Source organism: Crotalus tigris, unplaced genomic scaffold (genome assembly GCF_016545835.1).
Source record: "Crotalus tigris isolate CLP2741 ecotype Arizona unplaced genomic scaffold, ASM1654583v1 scf7180000019068.10715455, whole genome shotgun sequence".
In the NCBI taxonomy this organism is placed as follows: Eukaryota; Metazoa; Chordata; class Lepidosauria; order Squamata; family Viperidae; genus Crotalus; species Crotalus tigris.
Genome location: NW_024097358.1, coordinates 3,469,110 through 3,489,915, shown reverse-complemented (window position 1 = coordinate 3,489,915; position 20,806 = coordinate 3,469,110). Strand labels below are relative to the sequence as shown.

The 20,806-nt window shown below is 44.5% G+C and overlaps 1 protein-coding gene across 8 annotated transcripts in view; it reads right to left on the bottom strand.

Annotated features, from left to right (window-relative positions):
- ZFAND6 (zinc finger AN1-type containing 6) overlaps positions 1-16,969 on the bottom strand; it is a 43,516-nt gene extending 26,547 nt beyond the window's left edge. Inside the window, exon 1 of one of the 8 annotated variants that reach the window (XM_039358806.1) lies at positions 16,654-16,969. In XM_039358806.1, the coding sequence (XP_039214740.1) occupies positions 16,654-16,769 (116 nt within the window). In that variant the 5' untranslated portion in view covers positions 16,770-16,969. Of the gene's footprint in view, positions 1-1,020; positions 1,163-2,978; positions 3,098-13,815; positions 13,966-14,013; positions 14,229-14,324; positions 14,471-16,653 lie in introns of those variants that run through there. The other 7 variants (XM_039358805.1, XM_039358813.1, XM_039358810.1 and 4 more) reach the window with 7 other exon arrangements.
- Between the last annotated feature and the right edge of the window lie 3,837 nt (positions 16,970-20,806).

The following is a 20,806-nucleotide window of genomic DNA, read 5'->3' as shown; positions in this document are numbered from 1 at the left end:
CTCAGAAGAAAAAACAGGGGCCATCTACCATATACACTGTAAGAATGCAGCAACCACTATGTGGGACAAACAGGTAGAAGACTGGCAGGAGGCATCCATGGACACCAACTAGCAGTCAGAAGACACGATGAAAATTCTTTAATTTCACAACATCTGGACAGTTTTAACCATAGTTTCAATTGGGGAAATGTGACCATCCTAGCTGAAGCTTCATCCAATGCTTGCAAGAATGAGATCTTTGTTAGCTAGTGTAGAGCCTACTCAAAAGAATCCACCCTAAGTATGTCCTGGGGGGGGGGGCAAAATACCCCTACATGCAATTTCACACATTCACCAACTGCCAAAGTGTATCATTATTATTATTATTGCTACCGCTTGGCATCTCTACAAATAAAACCTGAACTGTTCAAACATGTGCATTAAAAACATACAGAGAAATTCCTCATCAGAACAAAAAAACAAAAAAAAAAACATTTCACCAGGGCATGGGAGATTTAAAATGTTGATTCTAAAAGAAAGGTATGCTGGAATGGAAGAAACTCAGCCAATTTCTATTCGGTCCAATTTGTGGGATAAAGACAACCGTGCCTGGAGGGAAAGTTTTTGAGCTCTGCTGCTTGTTTATCTTTCCAGACCCTGCTTTTGCAGAGAGAGAAAGAAGTTTACCATACATAGCAAATCTGTCAAATAATAAATCACATCAATTAACACAGGGGTCCCCAACCCTGCTCTGTAGAGCAGTACCGAGCCACGGCATGCCAGCCACCGGGCCGCACAAACAAGCAAAGCCCCATCTGCGGCAGCACACAAAACCGGTCCATGGAAAAACCTCTCTCCACGTAACCAATCCTTGTTGCCCAAAAGGTTGGAGACCTCTGAATTAAAGGAATATCTTTGGGATCTGCAGTGGCTTCACTGGAAGTCCTTTTAGAGAGCGGAAAGGACTGGCCGATGGCCCCACCCTCTTCAGATCTGATTGTCAACACGTCCTGTTGCCACCAACACCCTTTCTTCCCCTACCTTGGGGCGGACAACTGAAAGACAGCTGGTCCTTTTCGTGGCTTCCAGATACCGTCCCAGATCCAAAACATTTGCTCTAAACAGCTGACACCCGCTTCCTCCTTGCCCAAATCGCTGACTTTCGTCCAGATAAGTCAAGGCTGATACAAGCTGAAGGGTAGGGCATTCGGTTAGAACGCAAAGACACACACATTTGTTCAATAATACAAAAGCCGGCAACTGGCAAACTTCCTTCCCGCACGAAGGAGATCCTCTTACACCCAGAGGTGCACGTGCCCTCCCAAATAGGGAGCTTGACACAATGCTAGTCCTCAATTATAACGACCGCAAATGAGCTCAACGTTTCCGTTGCTAAACAAAGCAGTTGTTAAAGGGGGGGTTGCCCTATTTTACGATCTTTTTTTGCCACTAACAGTTGTTCAGTGAATTATGTGCTCATTAAGTCAACCTGGCTCCCCCCCCCCCCAATTGAGTTTACTTGTCAAAAGCCAACTGGGAAAGTTACAGACGGGGGTCACATGACCCCCACAATAGCTTAACTCTCATAAATGCATGCTTGAATTTTGATCGGGTGACCATGGGCACGCTGCAACGGTTGTAACCATGACAACCGGTCAAAAGTCACTTTTTCTGTTGTAACTTTGAAGGATCGCTAAATGTACAGTTGTAAGTCGAGGACTACCTGTAAAGGACAGGTATTTCCAAGCAGAAGGTATTTATCTCCAGCTAAGCCCAGCCACCAAGTTGCACATTCCCACCTCCAAAGTAAGAGCACGCTCTTTCCCCCCTGAAGTTTCCTGCTATTCTCATGAGCTCACTCCTGCACAGATTTCAAGGCAACACCCCAAATGACACCGGAACAACGGTGGGTCGCTTATTAAGAACAGTTGCAGGATTTGGGTTTGGCTAGTCCAAAGAAAAGAAAGACCTGGGGTAACATGATAGCAGTATTCCAGTATCTGAGGGGCTGCCACAAAGAGGAGGGGGTCAAGTTATTTTCCAGAGCACCTGACGGCAGGACAAGAAGCAATGGATGGAAACTAACCAAGGAGAGAAGCAACCTAGAACTAAGAAATTTCCTGACAGTTAGAACAATTAATCAGTGGAACTCCTTGCCTCCAGAAGTTGTAGGTGCTTCGTCATTGGAAGTTTTTAAGAAGAGACTGGACAGCCATTTGTCTGAAACAGTGGGGGTCTCCTGCTGAAACAGTATAGGGTCTCCTGCTGGAGCAAGGGGCTAGACTAGAAGACCTCCAAGGTCCCTTCCAGCTCTGACGGAGACTTAGAATAGAATATAAAGAAATCAAGTCTTGAAACAAGAACTGACACCAGCTCAGCTGTATTCCCCTCTTTCTTGGGAAGGAAAAAAAAAAGCCTCTACAAATTTTGTTACTCGCATTCTTTGCGCAAAGCTGTCCCCGGGGCCAGCTACAACAACAACAACAACAACAACAACAACACCTCCTCGCCTCAAAGAAGACTTTCACTTTACAACTTCAAACCCCTATCAAAAGAAAGCCCCCCCCCAAAGAAAATCAGATCCCAAGAAGTGAAAAGGTTAAACAAACAAACAAACAAAAAAGTGCACACACAGCCAGGCGATGGGGGCAGAGCTGCCGTGTCATCCCAAAACAGACCTGTTAGTTTGCAGCACTGAAATAATAATAAAAAAAAAACTACCCTCGCAGCATCTCCCTGATCCCTTTTTAAGGAAGTTTTTCCACGAGGGGGGGGGAAACAAAGTTTGTTTCTGGGCACCCTGATTTCCTGTTCCAAAAAAAAAAATCCCTTTTGTTCTGCTTCTCCCTACGAATTTTAACAGCTCGACAACCTCAGAAAAGGAACAAAGCTACAGTTAGCTAGAAGTGGCCCCCTTTCCCTCCCCCCCACCCCATCCCCGCTGCCTTAGATCCTGAGCAGCAGCCGAAGAAGCAATCGAACAACAAAAAGAAGCCTACCAACAAATTCTGCACAATTTTTTTTTCCTTTTTTTGCTTCACCCCAGATTAACTTCACTGGAAGCTGGAGTCCAGTGCAGCCTATCCTTTGCACGAAGCTCCACCTTTCTGCAAAATGACTGGCCAGACTGGGAAAACTCCACCCTGTTTGCAAAGCTTATAATCCTAATTGGTAAAGGCTAATATCTATTATTTAAAGAACTTTTTCCTTGCTAGCAAGATAGGTTCAGCAGGTTAAGGCAATGCTGAGCAGGCTGGGTTTCTTAAAGTTACAGTGCAGGCAGGCAAAAGGCAATTTTTGGGGAGGCAGGGGTCCTGGCGCAACACCCACCCATCCAGTGGGCCGGCTTGAGAAAACAAGTTAATTATATTTGGGAAACTTGTCACGTTACGGGCCTGTCAAGGAGCACAGCAAGGGCCGAGCGAGGTGAAGTCACCTGAAGGAAGAAAAAAAAAAAAACGTGGGTGACATTTGAGGTCAGCCTGATGTGATTAAGCTGGTTGTCGAGCAAAAACTTGGCAAGTTGCAAAAAAAAAAAAGTGGAAGGCAATTGAGATTTACGTGGGCACCTTGGCTCGTGTTTGTTTTCAAAGACAAGATCCACCTTCCCACTTGCAAAATGGTGAAGCGCCACCCACGCGGTTTTCAAGTCAGCCAACAAGGGGGTGGTGCCCTCCCACTAAAAACAACAACAACAATACAATATTTCAAGTTGTATTTTCCCCGACGGCGGAGGAAAACAATACAATCCACCAGGATCTCTCATGGGCATCAGATGGTAAAACAAGCACGGCCACAAGGGAGCCCGACGTTTCTGTCGCTAAGTGAGAGGGTTGTTAAGTGAGCTTTGCCCATTTTACGACCGTCCTTGCCTCGGTTGTTAAGTGAATCACTGCGCTTGTTAAAGTGAGTCACACAGTTGCGAAGTGAATCTGGCAATATTTTAATTGGCTCCACATGCACCTTGCTAGTCTCAAAAGCAATGCCTTATTTGTGCAGCTTTCAGAAGTATGGACTTTTGTCTATTTTTATTGCTTAGGACATGATGAATGGCCATGAATCGCATCTAAAGTTTTTTTTTGGGGGGGTGGAAATGCCTAAGAAACAAAATTAAGCTTGGGAGTTTTGCAGCAACAAATTGGAGAAAAAGACCAAAAAATGAGACAATTTGGGTTAGGAAGATTGATTTGACAGCATGGGAAGGTAAACATTTAAATGGACTGAATTTCTTCAATAATGGTATTTTAACATGCTTTATATATTTCTACAAAGATACCGCATTTATCTGAAAATGATCCAATTTTCCCTGCACATAATTTACCTTTAAATACAATCATCTTAAATTGACTGAAACTCCAGTAATGCAAGCAGATTTTGTTTTTTTGTTTTTTTTGTTTTGTTTTTCATTGGCCTCCATTACCATGGTTTGTCTTAAATTCAGGGTCGTCTTCTTCAACCATTATATTTTTATAGGAAAATATGACTGAGCTTTCAGGAAATTCTGCAGTACTGTACACTAAAGATATCTAGAAATCTGACATTCATTGCACAATTCCAGTAGCCAAAGGTTCCTGACGTTGTGAATTAAGGACAGTTTATTTATTCAAATGTATCCTTTTGTGCATTTGGCAATTTTGTTCTTGCTGTTCCGGGAACAATAATTTGGGTAGCTCAATCCCACTTTTGTGGTGAACTCCTTATTTTTCAACTGCATAAAAAATAACTAACTGTACAAACTAAAGTAGGAGGGGGAACTGGATCTGGTACAGGCTGAGATCAACCTCTCACCTCTCCTGGTGGGCTGAATAATATCAGCATGCCACACCCTGTTATTATGGCTTTTATTTTCTTCTTTCATGCAGGTCACACAAAAGCAGTTAATCTGGCTTTTTTTCTTCCTCCATTTGGGAAAGGTGTGCCAAATCAGCAGCAAGGAAGGGATAAATAATTTCTGATAAGGAGCCACTAGGAATAGGACATTCCCCCCCCACGCTGTGATTTGGGAGGGGAGCAAGACAGGCTATCTAGTGGGCCAGGCTAGGCTCACAGGTGGCAAGGTTCTCATCTGTCCCAGATTTTAATAAAAGAAGATTATTCCATGTAGAGTCTTACAATGACTGTTTCACAAGGGGGGGGAACCCTTTCTTTTTTTACTTTGGCCCAGCAGCTTTTAAAACTTAACTTTTAAACACTTGACTTTTTAAGAAAAATAACTTTTTCTAAAACTTTTGAAATCAGCACAGTAATATGGTTGAAAAGGAAGGCAGGAACAACAATTCAGATAACTCAATAATGATATTTCCTAAAAAAAATCCTTCGACTATATTTGTCTGGTCTAAAATTAATATGGTTTTCCCTTGTCAGCAGAAGACGTAACATCAGACTATATGGTTCTCGACTTACAACCATCTGTTTTTCGACTGCTCAAAGTTATGACAGCACTAAGAAAAGTGACTTATGACACTTACGCATAACTTGACCATTGCACAGATGAAGAAGGTAGGTTAGTTTCAATAAAGGAGAATATCTGTAGCTCAGGATTGATATGGCAGGTCCTTGGTGCTCTCTGAGCTTGCTTGTTTTCTTGCAGGCATTTCATTACCACACTAGGTATCATCCTCAGAGCTAAGGGAGCAGGGCAGTGATGGCGAACCGTTTAGAGACCGAGTGCCCAAACTGCAACCCAAAACCCACTTATGTATCGTCAGGTGCCGGGTGGGCGTGGCTCATTGGGTGGATGTGCCCAATTGGGTGAATGTGGCCCATTGGAAGGGCGTGGCTGCGGTGCTAACGGCAGACTGGGTGGGACTAAAATGTTCAATCAATCAATTCCAACTTTGCGAGATCTTTTTTTTCCCGCGAGGTTGAAATTGATTGATTGAATCTTTTTTTTTGTACATGGCAGCGGACGCCTAAAGCAGAAAGGTTTTATAAAACCCAGCTGAAGGCCTAGGACTAAGGTGATGGCACACGTGCCCACAGAGAGGGCTCTGCGTGCCACCTGTGGTAAGCGTGCCAAAGATTCGCCACCACGGGAGTAAGGTTTCCACTGACGATACTACCTAGTTTGAGTAATGAAATGTCTGCAAGAAAACAAGCAAGTTCAGAGAGCACCAAGGACCCCTTGTAGTTAGTTTCTCTGCTATGGAAAAATACCAGACCGTTTGGTACCACAGCTCTAACTTCTGTTTTCAAAACAATAACTAAAACTCTTGTCAGTTAACAGAAATCAGCCAGGCAAAGAAATGACTCTGTTTGCTCTTTAACTTCATTAGCTAGTTAATTCTCAGAAGTATGATAAGCAGCAACAGCAGCTGCTTTCTCCCAAATTGTGACACAGATATCATTCTTTCCTTCCTTGGCTGTTGTGTTGAGGATCTCTCCTTTGCTTAACTCAGCTGCTCCTTTCCTTGGCTCAAGAATGAAGGTGCCCAAGTGGCTGTGGCAGCTGAATGATAAATTAATTAAGGGACATTTCCCAAACTGACCTCTAGTATCGTACAGACTAAGGAAAAGGAGATTTAAGATGGCCATGCCAAAATCTGACTGGGTAAATAAGAACACACTGACATGCTGGCCGGAGTTCAAACTGAACAGACAGTTTTCTAGGCCTAAGTAATTTAAGAGTAATACAACTGCTAAAACTGCCTACACAGCATCAAAAAGGTAGCTCCTTTTTCTCCACAAATAAACAACCACCTACAAATTCACAGCTGATAAAAAGACAAAAGGAGGATGCGTCCCTACTATTCTTAAAGACCACTTTAAGTCAATATAGCTAAAACACAGTTGATGGCCAGCCTCAGAGAACACAGAACAAAGTTGGAGGGGACATTGGAGGTCTTCTAGTCCAACCCCCTACTCAAGTAGGAGATCCTATACCATTCTGGACAAATGGTTGCCCAATCTCTTCTTAAAAGTCTCCAGTGATGGAGCACCCACAACCTCTGAAGGCAAGCCTGTTCCACTGATTAATTGTTCTCACCATCAGGAAATTCCTCCTTAGTTCCAGGATGCTTTTCTCCTTGATTCGTTTCCATCCATTGCTTTTTGTCCTACCTTCAGGCACTTTGGAGAATAGTTTGACTCCCTCTCCTTTCTGGCAGTCCCTCAGAGACTGGAATATTGCTATCATATCAACCCCTAGTCCTTCTTTTCATTAAACTAGACACAATTCTCAATTCTGCCCTCCCGGCTGCAAATGGACGGTCAAAGGAACATCTGAACATTCTTAGGACTCTCACTGAAAAGCCTTTGAAACATTCTTAAAAGTCTGTCTGGGAGATTTATTTTCAAACCTAGTTCTGGTTTCCAGCCTCACCAACACTTGGGTCTTTTTACAAGGTAGATATCATCCCCCTGAAATTTTCTTGACTTTTGAGTCAGGGGGATGCAAAAACAAATCGGAACTGTTTTCTTAAACTTTAAAAAAGAGGACATAAACATAATTTGGTGGAAAACAATTCTCCATTAGTCCCATCCTCTCATTTCCTCATCCCCAAACTGGTGTCTTACCCGGAAGAAAAATAAATGGAAAGAAAACATTTACCTGCTTTCTCAAACCAATGACTGCATTAAATAAAAATCCAGAAATGAAATAACGCACCTCTCTTTTGTTCGCTTTGACTTCCAATTTGCTAGTTTTTTCAGTCACTGAAAGAGCCATAGAACGAGCAAGATCACTGTGACCCATAAAACAGAATAGAAATAAAACTGTTTCCCCAAGATGCACAAAACCCCGCTATCAAATAACAAAGCAGTTTATTAAGCCACTTCAAAATAATAATAAAATAATCTCATTATGTTGTTATTTTGTCAACACAGGAGTAACTGAGGTCTGAATCCAGCTGATTGTTTTAATTAAGTAATGGGTCATATACTACTGATGTGGCATCGCAACATGAGATCTTTGAAGTGTTCCTTTTTCATAAACATGTGCTCCTTTGCCAAGCTAAGATAAAAGGTGGCAAAAATCCAAGTAAACACCTCTTTAAAAGAAAGAAAGACCCAGTAAAGCAATACAAACATCTACAATGCATCCTGACACAGATGACCTGAGAATAGTATTGAAAGATAGTCCTAACCCCCACGAAAATATGATAAATATGGATCATGTTTGGACTGCACATTAGATGAACAGCTTGCTGGGATCCATCTATTAAAACAACATACTTCATCTGTGGTCAAAACCCAAATATTATATATAAAGCACAGTCCTTTATCTGAACAAAACAGTACAATTGAGAATTGCACGGGTGGATTTGATGGGCATAAATTGTAGGCATAACACAAATATAATTCACATTTTTTTTTTAGTTCTGTCTTTTACTGAACTCTGCTACACCTGATCTTAGCATAGGTAGTCCTAGGCTCACGACGGCTTGTTTACTGACTGTTCAAAGTTACAACGGCACTGAAAAATGCCGTTATAACTTTGACCGTTTGTCAAAGTTATAACCTTTGCAGCATCACCAGGATCTTCTGATCAAAATTTGGAGGCTTGGCAACTGACTCATATTTATGACGGTTGTATTGTTCTGTATTTTGTATCCTGATATGGCCTAATGGCTAATCAATAATCATTATAAGAAATGTATTACTTCACAATCTACCATAAGTCAGTTTATTTGTTGGTTGCCGGAGCTCAAGCCCATAATCCTCAACACAATATATTATGCAATAAGATCCACTTGGATCAATAAAACTGGCTTTGGAACAAATAAGCTTAGCATCACATTGCACCACAAGATATTCTTCTCTGGAACGTGCACTCATTTACAGTCCTCCATACCAGGATATGTTTTCCATTTATGCCCCACCCGTCAATATTCGGTTTGTAATGTATTTATTTTGCATGCCAAAAACAGTTTCAGACTTTGGGATATATCAAGGTCTTAAAAAAAAATCAACAAATGAGACAGCCATCGAATTTCCCAACAAAGTTGAAAGCAAAGAGATCCTGAGGAATAGTTACCAAACCTAGAACTGCAACTCATCTTTAAAACATGCACAGACACCCATACCGACAATTTTAAGATTTGATTAGAAATAAGCACAGCCAAGAAAGGGACAAAGCTATAGAGATACATTTTTTTTGCACAGTTTTTGCAATAAGTAAGCAATCTTTTGCACTCCACAGTTTCAGTACAACTGTAAAAGTTGCAATGTCCTAACTTATCACCGGTAAGATTTAATCCACACACACACATGAAATGGAAATCAGTTAAGGACACAATGTTTTCCCGATATCCTTCGTGAAGCAAACTACAGGTAGACTTTGACTTACAACCGTTCACTGAGTGACCGATAAAAGTCACAACAGCACTGAAAAATGTGACTTATGACCATTTTTCACCGTTACAACCTTTGCAGGATCCCCATGATCGTGTGATCAAAGTTCAGGACACTTGGCCACTGCTTCATATTTATGACCATTGCTGTGTCCCAGGATCATGTGATCCCCTTCTGATCAATGGGGGATCACATGGGGAAGGCAGATTCACTTAACAACCGGGTTACTAACTTATCAACTGCAGTGATTCACTTAACAACTGTGGCAATAAAGGTCGTAAGAATGGGGCAAAACTCACTTAAATGTCTCACTTAACGACAGAAATGTTGGGCTCCGTGGTGGCTGTAAGTCAAGGACTTCTTGTAATACCCAGCACGGGAGTGTTTTATCAGCTTACACACCTCCGAGTAAGGATACTGTCCAAAACAAGTCCAGGCATAGCTCAAAGCAAAAAGGTCTGGCATACCTGTGAACTTTAGAAGGATGGTTGCCAACCATCGGTGCTTCTGTCAACAAAGACATGGGAACAGCACAGTCTAAAAGTATCTGAGGATTTTTAACAAATCAAATTAAGTTTCCAGGAACAAAAAGAACTCCAAAACAAAACACAAACCCTTGAACAAGCCATTTATCACGACTGCAAAAATGGCAGGCATAGTGCTGAATAGCGTAACACAATTAAGCCTCCAACTGTCAAGAGTAGGGGGGTCTTCAAACTTGGCCTTTTTATGACTTGTGGGGTCCTTGGAAGATTTCTCTATGCTTCAACACACTTGTCCAGAATAAAATCCAAAGCATTATACACCCAACCCTTTCAGCCTGAGGACAAACTATCAAACAATAACACTTTTTAACAATAAAACGGCAATGCTCCATTTGTAAATGTATTTATCCTTTGCTGATAAGACACAATTGGTTACTTTGCGCAAGCTGTAAATTTTACTTCGCCACCCACAATGGCTGGATTCATACACTATGCTAAGCCTAAATCAAACGCATTACAGAATTAGTGCAATGTGTGAATTGAAACATTGTCTACTGTTAACACTGGGGCTACAGTCCCGCAGAGAAAACAACAACAACATAGGCTTTGCATATTACCTGATGGCCTACAAATGCTTATGCAAATATAAATTAGCGTGTTTTTAAGGTACCTCAGAACCTTATCGTTGCAAAAGACTATCATAATCATCTCCATATAATCCAGAGGCTTGCAACAGCAAAAATAAACTTCTCAAGATATGATTCAAAAAAATAACAGAGACATAATTCTGGATGTGGAGTCTGCAATCCCAGGTATACATCAAAATAAAAATACATAAAAAATAAAATAAGAGAGCAGACATGAGGAAGCAATCCCACTGAAATGGGCATAACCAAGTGTAATTGATTATAACACAGGTAATCCTCAATTTACCACTATTAGTTTAGCGATTGTTCAAAGTTACAACGGCACTGAAAAAAACTTACAAGTGGTTCTCACACTTACAAACACAGGACCCCCCCATGGTCACGTGATCAAAATTCGGGCCATGTTTACAACAGCTGCAGGATCTCATAACTGCCATTTTGCACCTTTTCCAGCTGGCTTCTGACAAGCAAGTCAATAGGGGAAGCCAGCTTTGCTGAAGAAACTCTAGCTTCATTTAACAACCGCAGTGATTCAGTGGGGTGAAAAAAGGTCATAAAATAGGGTGTGATTCACTTAACAACTTGCCTCTTAGCAATGAAAATTCTGGTTCCAATCATTGCCCTAAGTCAAGGACTATTATACGTGCAATCATAAGCAGGTTAACCAAGGTCCCACATGTTGGATGAGAAGAGATAGAGAGCAATCAATGTCAGAATCTCAAGAGTTAGAAAAACCTTCAGCTTGGCCCAGATAGAAATAGCAACAGCACTTAGACTTATATACCGCTTCACAGTGCTTTACAGCCCTCTCTAAGCAGTTTACAGAATCAACATATATTGCCCCCAACAATCTGGGTCCTCATTTTACCGACCTCGGAAGGATGGAAAGCTGAGTCAACCTTGAGCCGATGAGACTCGAACTGCTGGCTGTGGGCAGAGTTAACCTGCACAGTTAGATGCAGGTAACCTGTGACTTACAATTGAGCCCGCAATTTTTGCTACAAGTGAAGCAATTTGTTAAATGCATTTTGCCCCATTTTACAACCTTTGGTGCTACAGTTGTTAAGTGAATCAGTAACACCGCTGTTAAGTGAATCTGGATTCCCCATTGACTTTACGTGTAAGAAGGTCGCAAAAGGGGATCACCTGACCCCGGGACCCTACATCCGGCGTAAATATGAGTCAGTTGCCAAGCATCCGAATTCTGATCATGTGACCACGGGGATACGGCGACGGTTGCAAGTATGAAAAAACAGTCATAATAAGTCACTTTTTTCAATGCCGTTGTAACTTCGAAGAGTCACTAAATGAACTGTTGTAAGTCAAGGACCACCCGTAGTGGGCCTTCCTTTCCTTGGACCTGTTCAAGAGGCGTCTAGAAGATAGCCCTCATTTCTGTTTGGATTCTTGCAAGGAACAGGAGGTGAAACTTGATGAACCTCTTCTGGTTCTAGACTTCTATGGAAGAGAATGAAAAGAAACTACAGTAGGGCCTAAAAACTTAGGAATCGCTCGCCCTGCCCAGGAGAGCTGAGGTTGCTTGCTGCAAACAAAACTCTCTAGTAGGTCCATGGCTAAGTGCTTCACGGATGTTAGTCACCTGACTGACTCATCTGCTCCCAGGGCAGGGCACCTGAGGACAACAACAACTTATTTAAGATTAAGTTCACTTCCGTCACCTTGTTTATTAGTTGGGGACCGACAGCAGCATCCTTTGCTGCTTCCCAGATCAGACCTGAATTACTGTCCTTAAAAGAAAGTTCTTCCTTACCCACCTTTGTAATAAGGCACAGGTCCCCCACCCCCAGTCCGTGGACCAGTAGCGGGCTGCGGCATGTCAGCAAAGCAAAGCCCCATCCACGAGATGCAGGCAGGGCTCAAAACCATGCACCCTCCGGTCTGCAGAAAAACCTCTCTCCACGGAACCGGTCCCTGGTGTCCAAAAGGTTGGGGACCTCTGTAATAAGGGATGGCCACTTTCATAAGGTTGAAAGGAGAAACTAAGGATGGCAACCTGCTGCCTCATCGGAGAGCAGGCTGCCATCCTGTGCTTCTCCTTTCAACCTAATGAAAGTGACCATCCCTTATTATAGAGATTGGCAACCTCTGAAAACAATGGAGGAAACAACCACTGAAAGGTCGATCTTAAAAGACTGAGAATAAAAGGCTAAGGAATTTGGGGGGGGGGAATAATGAAGGGGGAAGAAACACCCCCATCCATTTAGATTCATTATCACTTTGCTCCAGAACATTGGAGGGGGGAACCTGGTCCTTACACCCAACCTTACTTTACTGAGGTCCACTTAGGCTTTTGCTGGGTCTAAGTGAATCTCTCTTGTGAAAATAACTCTGACCTCCCTTCTGTATCTTTTCTCAGTCTGAGCCTTCCTTACAGGTGTGTGATGCGTTTATGCCTCTCCAAACACACGTTATTTTTCTGGCTGCAAAAGAGGGGAGAAATTGGTTCTAGCCCTCCTTGCCCCTTAGTTGGTTTTCCCCAGTCCTCAAAGTTCAATGATGTCTCTTCCTAGCCCTCCAAGAAGCTGGGAAGGGATGGGAAGAGTTCGCCCCTTTGCTTGGTTTCCCCATGTCATCCTCCACTTTACATCTTGTCCTCCAGCTTCTTAAAGAAGGCTATTTATTAGAACTGAACTCTGAGGATAACTTCTTCGTCCAGAGAAACTGAGGCAAAGGCAACTCATCCCACGGCGTGGGTGAACTTTGCAGTTGGAACTCCTCCCCTCCCCTTCCCACTTCCTTCAGACTCAGGTTTTGATGGGGGGGGGAGAAACACCTCACTTGGCCCTTCATGTTTAAAAAGTGACCTTGGCACCAGCCATCCTTTTTCTCTCCTCTGATCTTCCTTCCAAGAAGACTCTAAAAAAACAACAGCTCAATCCAACGCAACCCCTCCTCATATAAACATTTTCTTTGTTTGTGATGTGTGCAGGCCCAACTATAACAACAACCTATCCCCTTATCTTTCCCTGCCTGGAATCTGACATCTCTGTAGGCAGCTGATCTCCCTCTTTGCACAAGTTTCTAAAGGCTGAGAATTCACAAACTTCCTCAAGCCCAAGAGTCCATACTTTTTTTTACTACTTCACAAGCTGTATTAACACCACCTTACACTAACCCCACTGCGCCTGCCTTCACGCGACGCCCCCTTAAGCGATCCCAACTGTTGCATTAGAATAGAATGGAATAACAGGGTTGGATTAGGGGACCTTGGAGGTCCTCTAGTCCAACCCCCTGCTCAGGCAGGAAAGCCAGTCTAGACCATTTCAGACCGTTTCTCCTTGCTTCTGGATGCACAAAACCGAAATACACCAAGGGTCTATTCAGTTACAAAGAGTTTACTGCACTGTAAGAAAGATTTCCCCCCCTCCCCAGCCCAAATCGTTTCAACTCACTCTTGCTTGCGCCGAAAATACCATCTCTAGCCAAGCGGCTCAGCACGGATTTAGGCGAGGTCCTAATAAACGCCGCTTGCCCGGCTCCAGATTTAGTTGCATTTATGGGGTACAAGTGGGGAGCAGGAGCCTGGGTTTCCCTCCTTAGGTTTCCCCCCCTCTTTTCTCCGCCCCCGCCGCCCCCCAAACCTTCCTTACCTCCTGCAAATGAGCGGGGTACAGGAAGGGGGGAGGGGAGAAGAGTTGGGTCTAGGTTTGGGCATGCACACGTGTAGGAGAATCCGCGGCTGCAGGGATGTCCGGGCTCGTGCATGCAAGGGGGAGGGGCGTGCGGGAGGAGGGGCGTGTTGGAAAGGGGGGGCTGTGACAAGGAGAAAGTGAAAGGAAGTGGGAAACGGAGGTTCCCAAGGCCCTTCTTGGAACGACGGGGGGGGGGGGAAAGAAGGCAAGAGAGCAGAAAGCAAGCCAGCAAGGAAAAACCTGGCTCCACGCAGGCGCACTTCGCTCACCTGACGCCGCCGCGGAGGGAGGGAGGGAAGGAGGTAGGAAGGGCTGGTGGTCTCGCGCCGGAGGAGCCGCCGCCGCCGCCGCCGCCGCTCTTTTCCGCGTCTCCGCTCAATTCTCCGCCCCCCGCCGCGCAGCTCTTCCTTTTTCCCTTCCTGCCTCCTCAGCCCCGCCCCGCCCGAAAAAAAAAAGAAAAGAAAAAGCGACGCGGGCGGGCGCTGATTGGCGGGAGTCGAGCGGGCGGGCGAAAGCGGACACGTGCCGCCCCGGGAAAAGGCGGCGCCGTCGCCTCCTGGTCTCCCTCCGCTTTTTTTTTTTTCTTCTTCTTTTTCTTCTTCTTTTTTTTCTTCCCCCCTCCCTCCTCCGGGAATTGCAAAACGGGGGCTGGGGGGGGGAAGCATCAGATGGTAAAGGTCCTCCTGCTTGAGCAGGGGGCTGGACTAGAAGACCTCCAAGGTCCCTTCCAGCTCTGTTCTATTCTAGATTCTGGATGCCCATAGGAACGGGCTGAAGGGGATGCCCCAGCACGGTCGTGGGGGACACTTGCAAGGGTGGGAGGGCTGTGCACGACCACCCCGCGAGGTAGGACAGGGCTGTTGCGCTTCGGATGCGTTGGGCTGCGACCGACAGCATCCCCACTGGTGTAAGACGATGGGAGTTGTAGTCCTACCCAGTCTGGGGAAAAGCTGAACGTTGCAGAGAGGGGAGAAGGAAGCTGGGGTCGTACCGCTTCCCCACCATCCCGTCAGAGCTGAAGAAGCTACTTGGGTGAGAAGCGAAACGTCTTCAAAGAACAGCAAAAAAAAATCCAGTTGCCTCGTGGAAAAATGCACCTTTGGGATCTCACATCGTTGTTAAAACGAGCGATGCACAAAGCTATTCCTCACCGTTTACACATCACAAATGGCTTGGTTCACGCAATACACAGCCAGCCCAAGCGAATAGCTTAAGTCAGGGGTCCCCAACCTTGGCCCCTTTAAGACCTGTGGATTTCAACTCCCAGAATTCCCCAGCCAGCCATGGGAGTTGAAGTCCACAGGTCTTAAAGGGGCCAAGGTTGGGGACCCTTACATTAATGTATTTGCAGGCAGAGTTGGCCAAAGTTATGCATTGTTTCCCAAGTTGTTTTTAGGATGTTGCATTTGTTTACAAACCAAAAATCCCAAACTCGGGTTGGCAGGTCTACACTTAAGGCAACCGAGCAGAATATCGATGGTGTGTTTTTTTGCCGCTGATACGACCTCGGTAATCAAACATTTAAGCTGCCTTCTCTGGTGATAGCGCTTGATAGCAATCCTTTAGAGGCTTGTTTTTAAGCATTTGGATTTGATTCAGTTAATGAGGCCTTTTAACTTGCTGGCGGACGAGCCCTTGGATTGGATGAGACCTACTTCTGAATAGAGATGTACAGGATTACAGTGTAATCCCTTGCAAATTACTAGTTGTGGTTGTGGTTTAATAGTTGGCCACTTCATTGTAAACAAGGCGCTTTTTTTTTCCCCCATTGGTATTTTTAAGTCTCTCAACCACTGGGCTCTCTGAAGGGAGAGGATCTGGCATCCCTCACTTTAGACACCGTTCCACGTGTGCCACAGCATTTCTCCCTACGTGTGTTCCTCGGTTAGTAACCACAGTCGAAAACCAGCCATTTGGTCATTAAGCAAAGCGATGGCTAAGAAAAACCGCAACTGGGCTGATGATCTTGTGTCAGCTTTCCTTTGCTTTGCAGACCTGCAAAGATTGTCCATGCAAAGACTGGTCACAAAGTGAAGAGCCGCTAAGCGAGGACTAGGTGTACGTAGAAAAAAAAAAGCGGTTGGATTGCTCCAGTTTCCCGTGGTTGAGATTTTGAAGGGAACTTCTCAAGCAGAGGGCAGGCCAAACTGACTGACCTTGTGTAATGAATTTTCCTACGTTAATGTGAGGCTCAGGCCTGGCACGACTGATGATGTTACCTAGTTTGGGTAATGAAACGTCTGCAAGGAAACAAGCAAGCTCAGAGAGCACCAAGGACCCCACAGTCCTCCTCCTTCTACTCCTTTCTCTTTCTCCTCCACAAACCCCACGCCCTTCTAGCACTGATGATGTTACCTAGTTGGGTAAGGAAACGTCTGCAGGAAAACAAGTAAGCTCAGAGAGCACCAAGGACCCCTCGTACCAACCCTGGGCTACAAATATTCTCCCTTATGAAACGTTTAACTCACAAGCCATAACCACTGAGTTCCCACAACATACCAAGGCCCAAGCTAGCAGTCCACCACCAGAGCTTAACCTGTGTGTGAACCTTTCCTTTCTACAAAGAGAACCTCTGGTCTCTGTATGAAAAACACTCACCTTTCTGACATCAACCATTCACAAGACATGGCAGGCAGGACTTTGTAGTTAAACATACAGGGAACATAGAGGAGAGGACTTAGATGGATGGAGATGGCATTGTTGATCCTTAACATCACACTTGCCGAAATGTGGAAGAAAAAACAAAACAAAACAAAAGAACCTAAGAGCAAACGGTACAACTGACGGCAGAAAGGGTTTGTCAGGCATCTGAGGACATCAAACTTTTAGAACGCCCCCTCTTATGACCTCGCCCCTTCTCCCTCTTCATCTTTCTACCCTCGGGACAGCTTTATGTTCTTGGCCTTCCTGGTGCTGCCTTGTGAACAAATGTCCTTTCAAGCAGCAGGGCGATGATGTCAACAAGAGCTTTATGACTTCAATGGGTGGTCATCTCTTAACAAAAGCAGAGGGGAATGCTTTTTCTCTAGAAACCGTTTTCAGATGTTTGCAAGGGTAGAGGTCTATGGATCCTACCGGAGAGTATATATCAGTGGTGGCGAACCTATGGCACGCATGCCAGAGGTGGCACTCAGAGCCTTCTCTGTGGGCATGCGTGCTGTCGCCCCACGGCCCCCTCCTCACCAGCAGCCCCCCTGCAGGAGAGTCACCCCTGGGTGTGGCCCGCCCAGAGCAGCGTAGCCAAGGGCATAGCAGCCGGGCAGTGGGGACAAGACTCCACCTTCACGCTCCGTCATGCACAGATGATGCTGTGGGGCGCAGGCGGGGGGCATGGCTGCCATGGTGCTGCTGGGTCACCTGGGCGATCTGCGGTGGGCCATGGAGGTGGTGGGTGGCCCTGCAGGTAGGCAGGGCAGGGGGCAGGGCAGTTCTTGGGCACTCGATCTCTAAAAGGTTTGCCATCACTGGTATATATGTTACTCGGGGTTGATGCTTAACCCCAGAGAGTTGGCTTCTTGGTGTTTCTTGAACTGGGGCTGGTTTTCTGGAGGTGTTTGGTCACCAGGCTGTGTAACAACAGTGCATGCACTGACCATGAATAGCCAGCAAACCGCATTCCCCTGTGCACTGATATTATCATATAGCCTGCTTAGGAAACATCTGCAGAAAACAGTCCACCTCAGAAAGAACCCAATACAGATCCTGATTACTGCCATCATAAGGATTCAGGCTGGGTCAAGGATTGTGTTAGGTAAATAAGCACTGATGTGTGTCAGTCTCATAGGTCCATTTTGGCATAATGCAGATACTTTATAGACCTTGTGCATAAAATTTTGCTCCTGATAATTGCAATACATTCTAATTCTATAATTTAGGACTTTATGACACCTTCCTGCAATTTATTGTCCTTCAGAGCTAAAGTTCACCAAGCTTGATTTGAAAAAGTGAACGCAGAGATTTATGTGTGGTTATTAACCAGTCAAATGTAATACACAGAAATACAACTAAGACAATTAAAAATAAGAGTAAAATCAGAAATGAAATAGCTTAATTGCCAAAAGGAGACAGAAAAGGCAACATTAATCTGTTAGGATAGATTAATTCCAGTTGTACAATTTTTTTCTCTGGGTCCCTGGCTTGAAATCCAGTTGTTTTTATTATCATTGTTCATTGCGCAGTCAGCCAGATGTTCAGACTGGATTTGGCATTTTTGTCCACCTATCGAGTTCTTCCCAAGGATCTTGTCACCTTGTGAATTTAATAACCAAATAGGCAGATGTCATTGTTTGATGATGTTACAGATATCCTCACAGGATGCAAGCTGTTTCAAGTAGAGCTGCCTTTTGCAATTGACCGATGGTGAATTTGTCAATGCCGATGGTGTTCAAGTGGTGGTCCAGTTGATTTGGGATTACCCCCAAGGTGCCTACTACTATTGGTGCTACCTTTGCTTTCTTTTGTCACAGTCATTCCATTTCTATTTGCAGGTCTTTATATGTTGTTATCTTCTCCATTTATTATTACATTACACCTGCATCAGCAGCCTGGCTAGTATAATTTGAATACTTTTTATATTCTGGGTGGGTTCTCAGATAACTCAGATATGACCTTAGTACATACCCTTATAGCTAGACATTTGCACTTAGACTAGATTTGCACAATAGTTATTGTGCACTTAGATTTGCACAATAGTGACTTCATGCACACACACCCATTACAGGCTGTTGATTTCATAGCTGGCAATATGCCAGCTTTCCTAAGAGACCCAACTGTTTGTTATTGGAAGCTAAGATAGACTATATAGCTTCTCTTAAGTCCCTGGATATTAACACCATCTCTTGGGAACTTCTGGCGCATGATCGACCGACATGGCGCACCTTGGTGTACCAGGGTTGCCAGACATATGAACACAGAAGGACAATCTTGGCACAAGAAAAGCGAGCACTCCGCAAAGCCAGAGCTGCAAATGCTGAATTAACAGTGTCTACATTTCTTTGTTCAGTATGTGGCAGAACATTCCGTGCTAACATCGGTCTTATTAGCCACCTACGGACACATCGTTGATGGCCCATAACCCACAAGATGTCAAGGTCTTCGTCGAAATCGATGGACGAACAACAGACTATATTCAAGGAGATGGTTACACAATAAAGCCTACTGAACAGAGGTGTGAAACGTACAAGGGCATCAAGTTCTTTGGAGGCTCTACTGCTCTGGCATTATGTCATAAAATGGGTCTTGTGAGAAGCAGTTTCCATGGGTGCTTTTAGACAGCAAGCCTTTTGGTCACCCAGCTCTTCCACTTCTGCTTGAGAGCATGGCTGGATTGATGGGATTTGACAGCTTGCAGATCTCCCAAGCCTACAGAGAAACAACAGCTGATTGAGAGTCTGTTCCTCCTAGTAAACAGCTGAGCATGGGAAACTGTCACTGAATCATCACCATTCATTGGTTCATATCTGATGGACTTTCCCACCCGGTCACCACCACCCCTCTCCATTGTTATTGTTGTTAGTTGTGAAATCGTGTCCGACCCATCATGACCCCATGGGCAACTTTCCTCCAGGCCTTTCTGTCCTTTAAACTTTTCTTTTTCTCCTTTGAATGAGCAAGTACACACAGTGGTGGGATTCAAATATGTGAACAACCGGTTCTCTGTGTGGATGCCGCTTCCGGAAGTCCATTCAGGGCTCTGGCAACCAAAAATTAGCTCCCGGTTCTGTGAAGCGGCTGAATCCCACCACTCTAAACACACACTCATAAAATGAATTCCAGATATCTCTGCTGAACATTTGGTTTGCTATCAAGCCTGAAAAAAGACATTTCTCTAAAGAAGGAGATTGTAAAACGCCCCAAAGATAGGATCTCATCATATTCCTTAAAAGAAAAAAAGCCAACAAAGCATCCATCTGTGAAGGAAGAATTGGTTTCTGGCCACTACCGAAGCTATTGGAAAAGACACAATGTCCACAAGACACTTGCGTGGCTCAAAGTGAATTGAAAAACAGGTGATCCACCCACTCTCCTAAAAAAAATGCAAAGAGAGCCATCCTGGCTAGTCACTTCAGGATCCGTGAAATGTGGGAGGTGTGAATAAGTAGTAAGCCCTGATCTTGCTTAAGTTGCTGGAGGGTGAGTCAGTGTACCTTTGCCACACTGTCATCCATAGAGTGTTGTTGATCCCTAGTGGTGTCATAACACTGTTGGGAAACCGAGAAGGAAGTATATTGTTCCAGAAAAGCAACAATACATCAGTTGTTGGTGTTGTATTGTGACGATGCACTGTTACTCTAATAAGGAGTGGACATTCAGACGGCTGAGTTCATCTTCTGCCCCGGTGCAAGGATCCAGACTGACCCAGAGAAGGTCTTCTGAATCTATAGGACAGGCCCTGCAACAGTGAAAACACAGTTCGGTGATGGGGACTGCAGCCAAGAAATTAAAAGATGCTTGCTCCTGGGGAGGAAAGCTATGGCAAATCTAGACAGCATACTAAAAAGCAGAGACATCACCCTGCCAACAAAAGTGTGTATAGTCAAGGCCATGGTTTTCCCAGTTGCAATGTATGGCTGTGAAAGTTGGATCATAAGAAAGGTTGAGTGCAGAAAAATTGAGGCCTTTGAACTATGGTGCTGGGGAAGACTCCTGCAAATCCCCTGGACTGCAAGGCGATTCAACCGGTCAGTCCTAGAGGAGATCAACCCTGACTGCTCTTTAGAAGGCCAGATCCTGAAGTTGAAACTCAAGTACT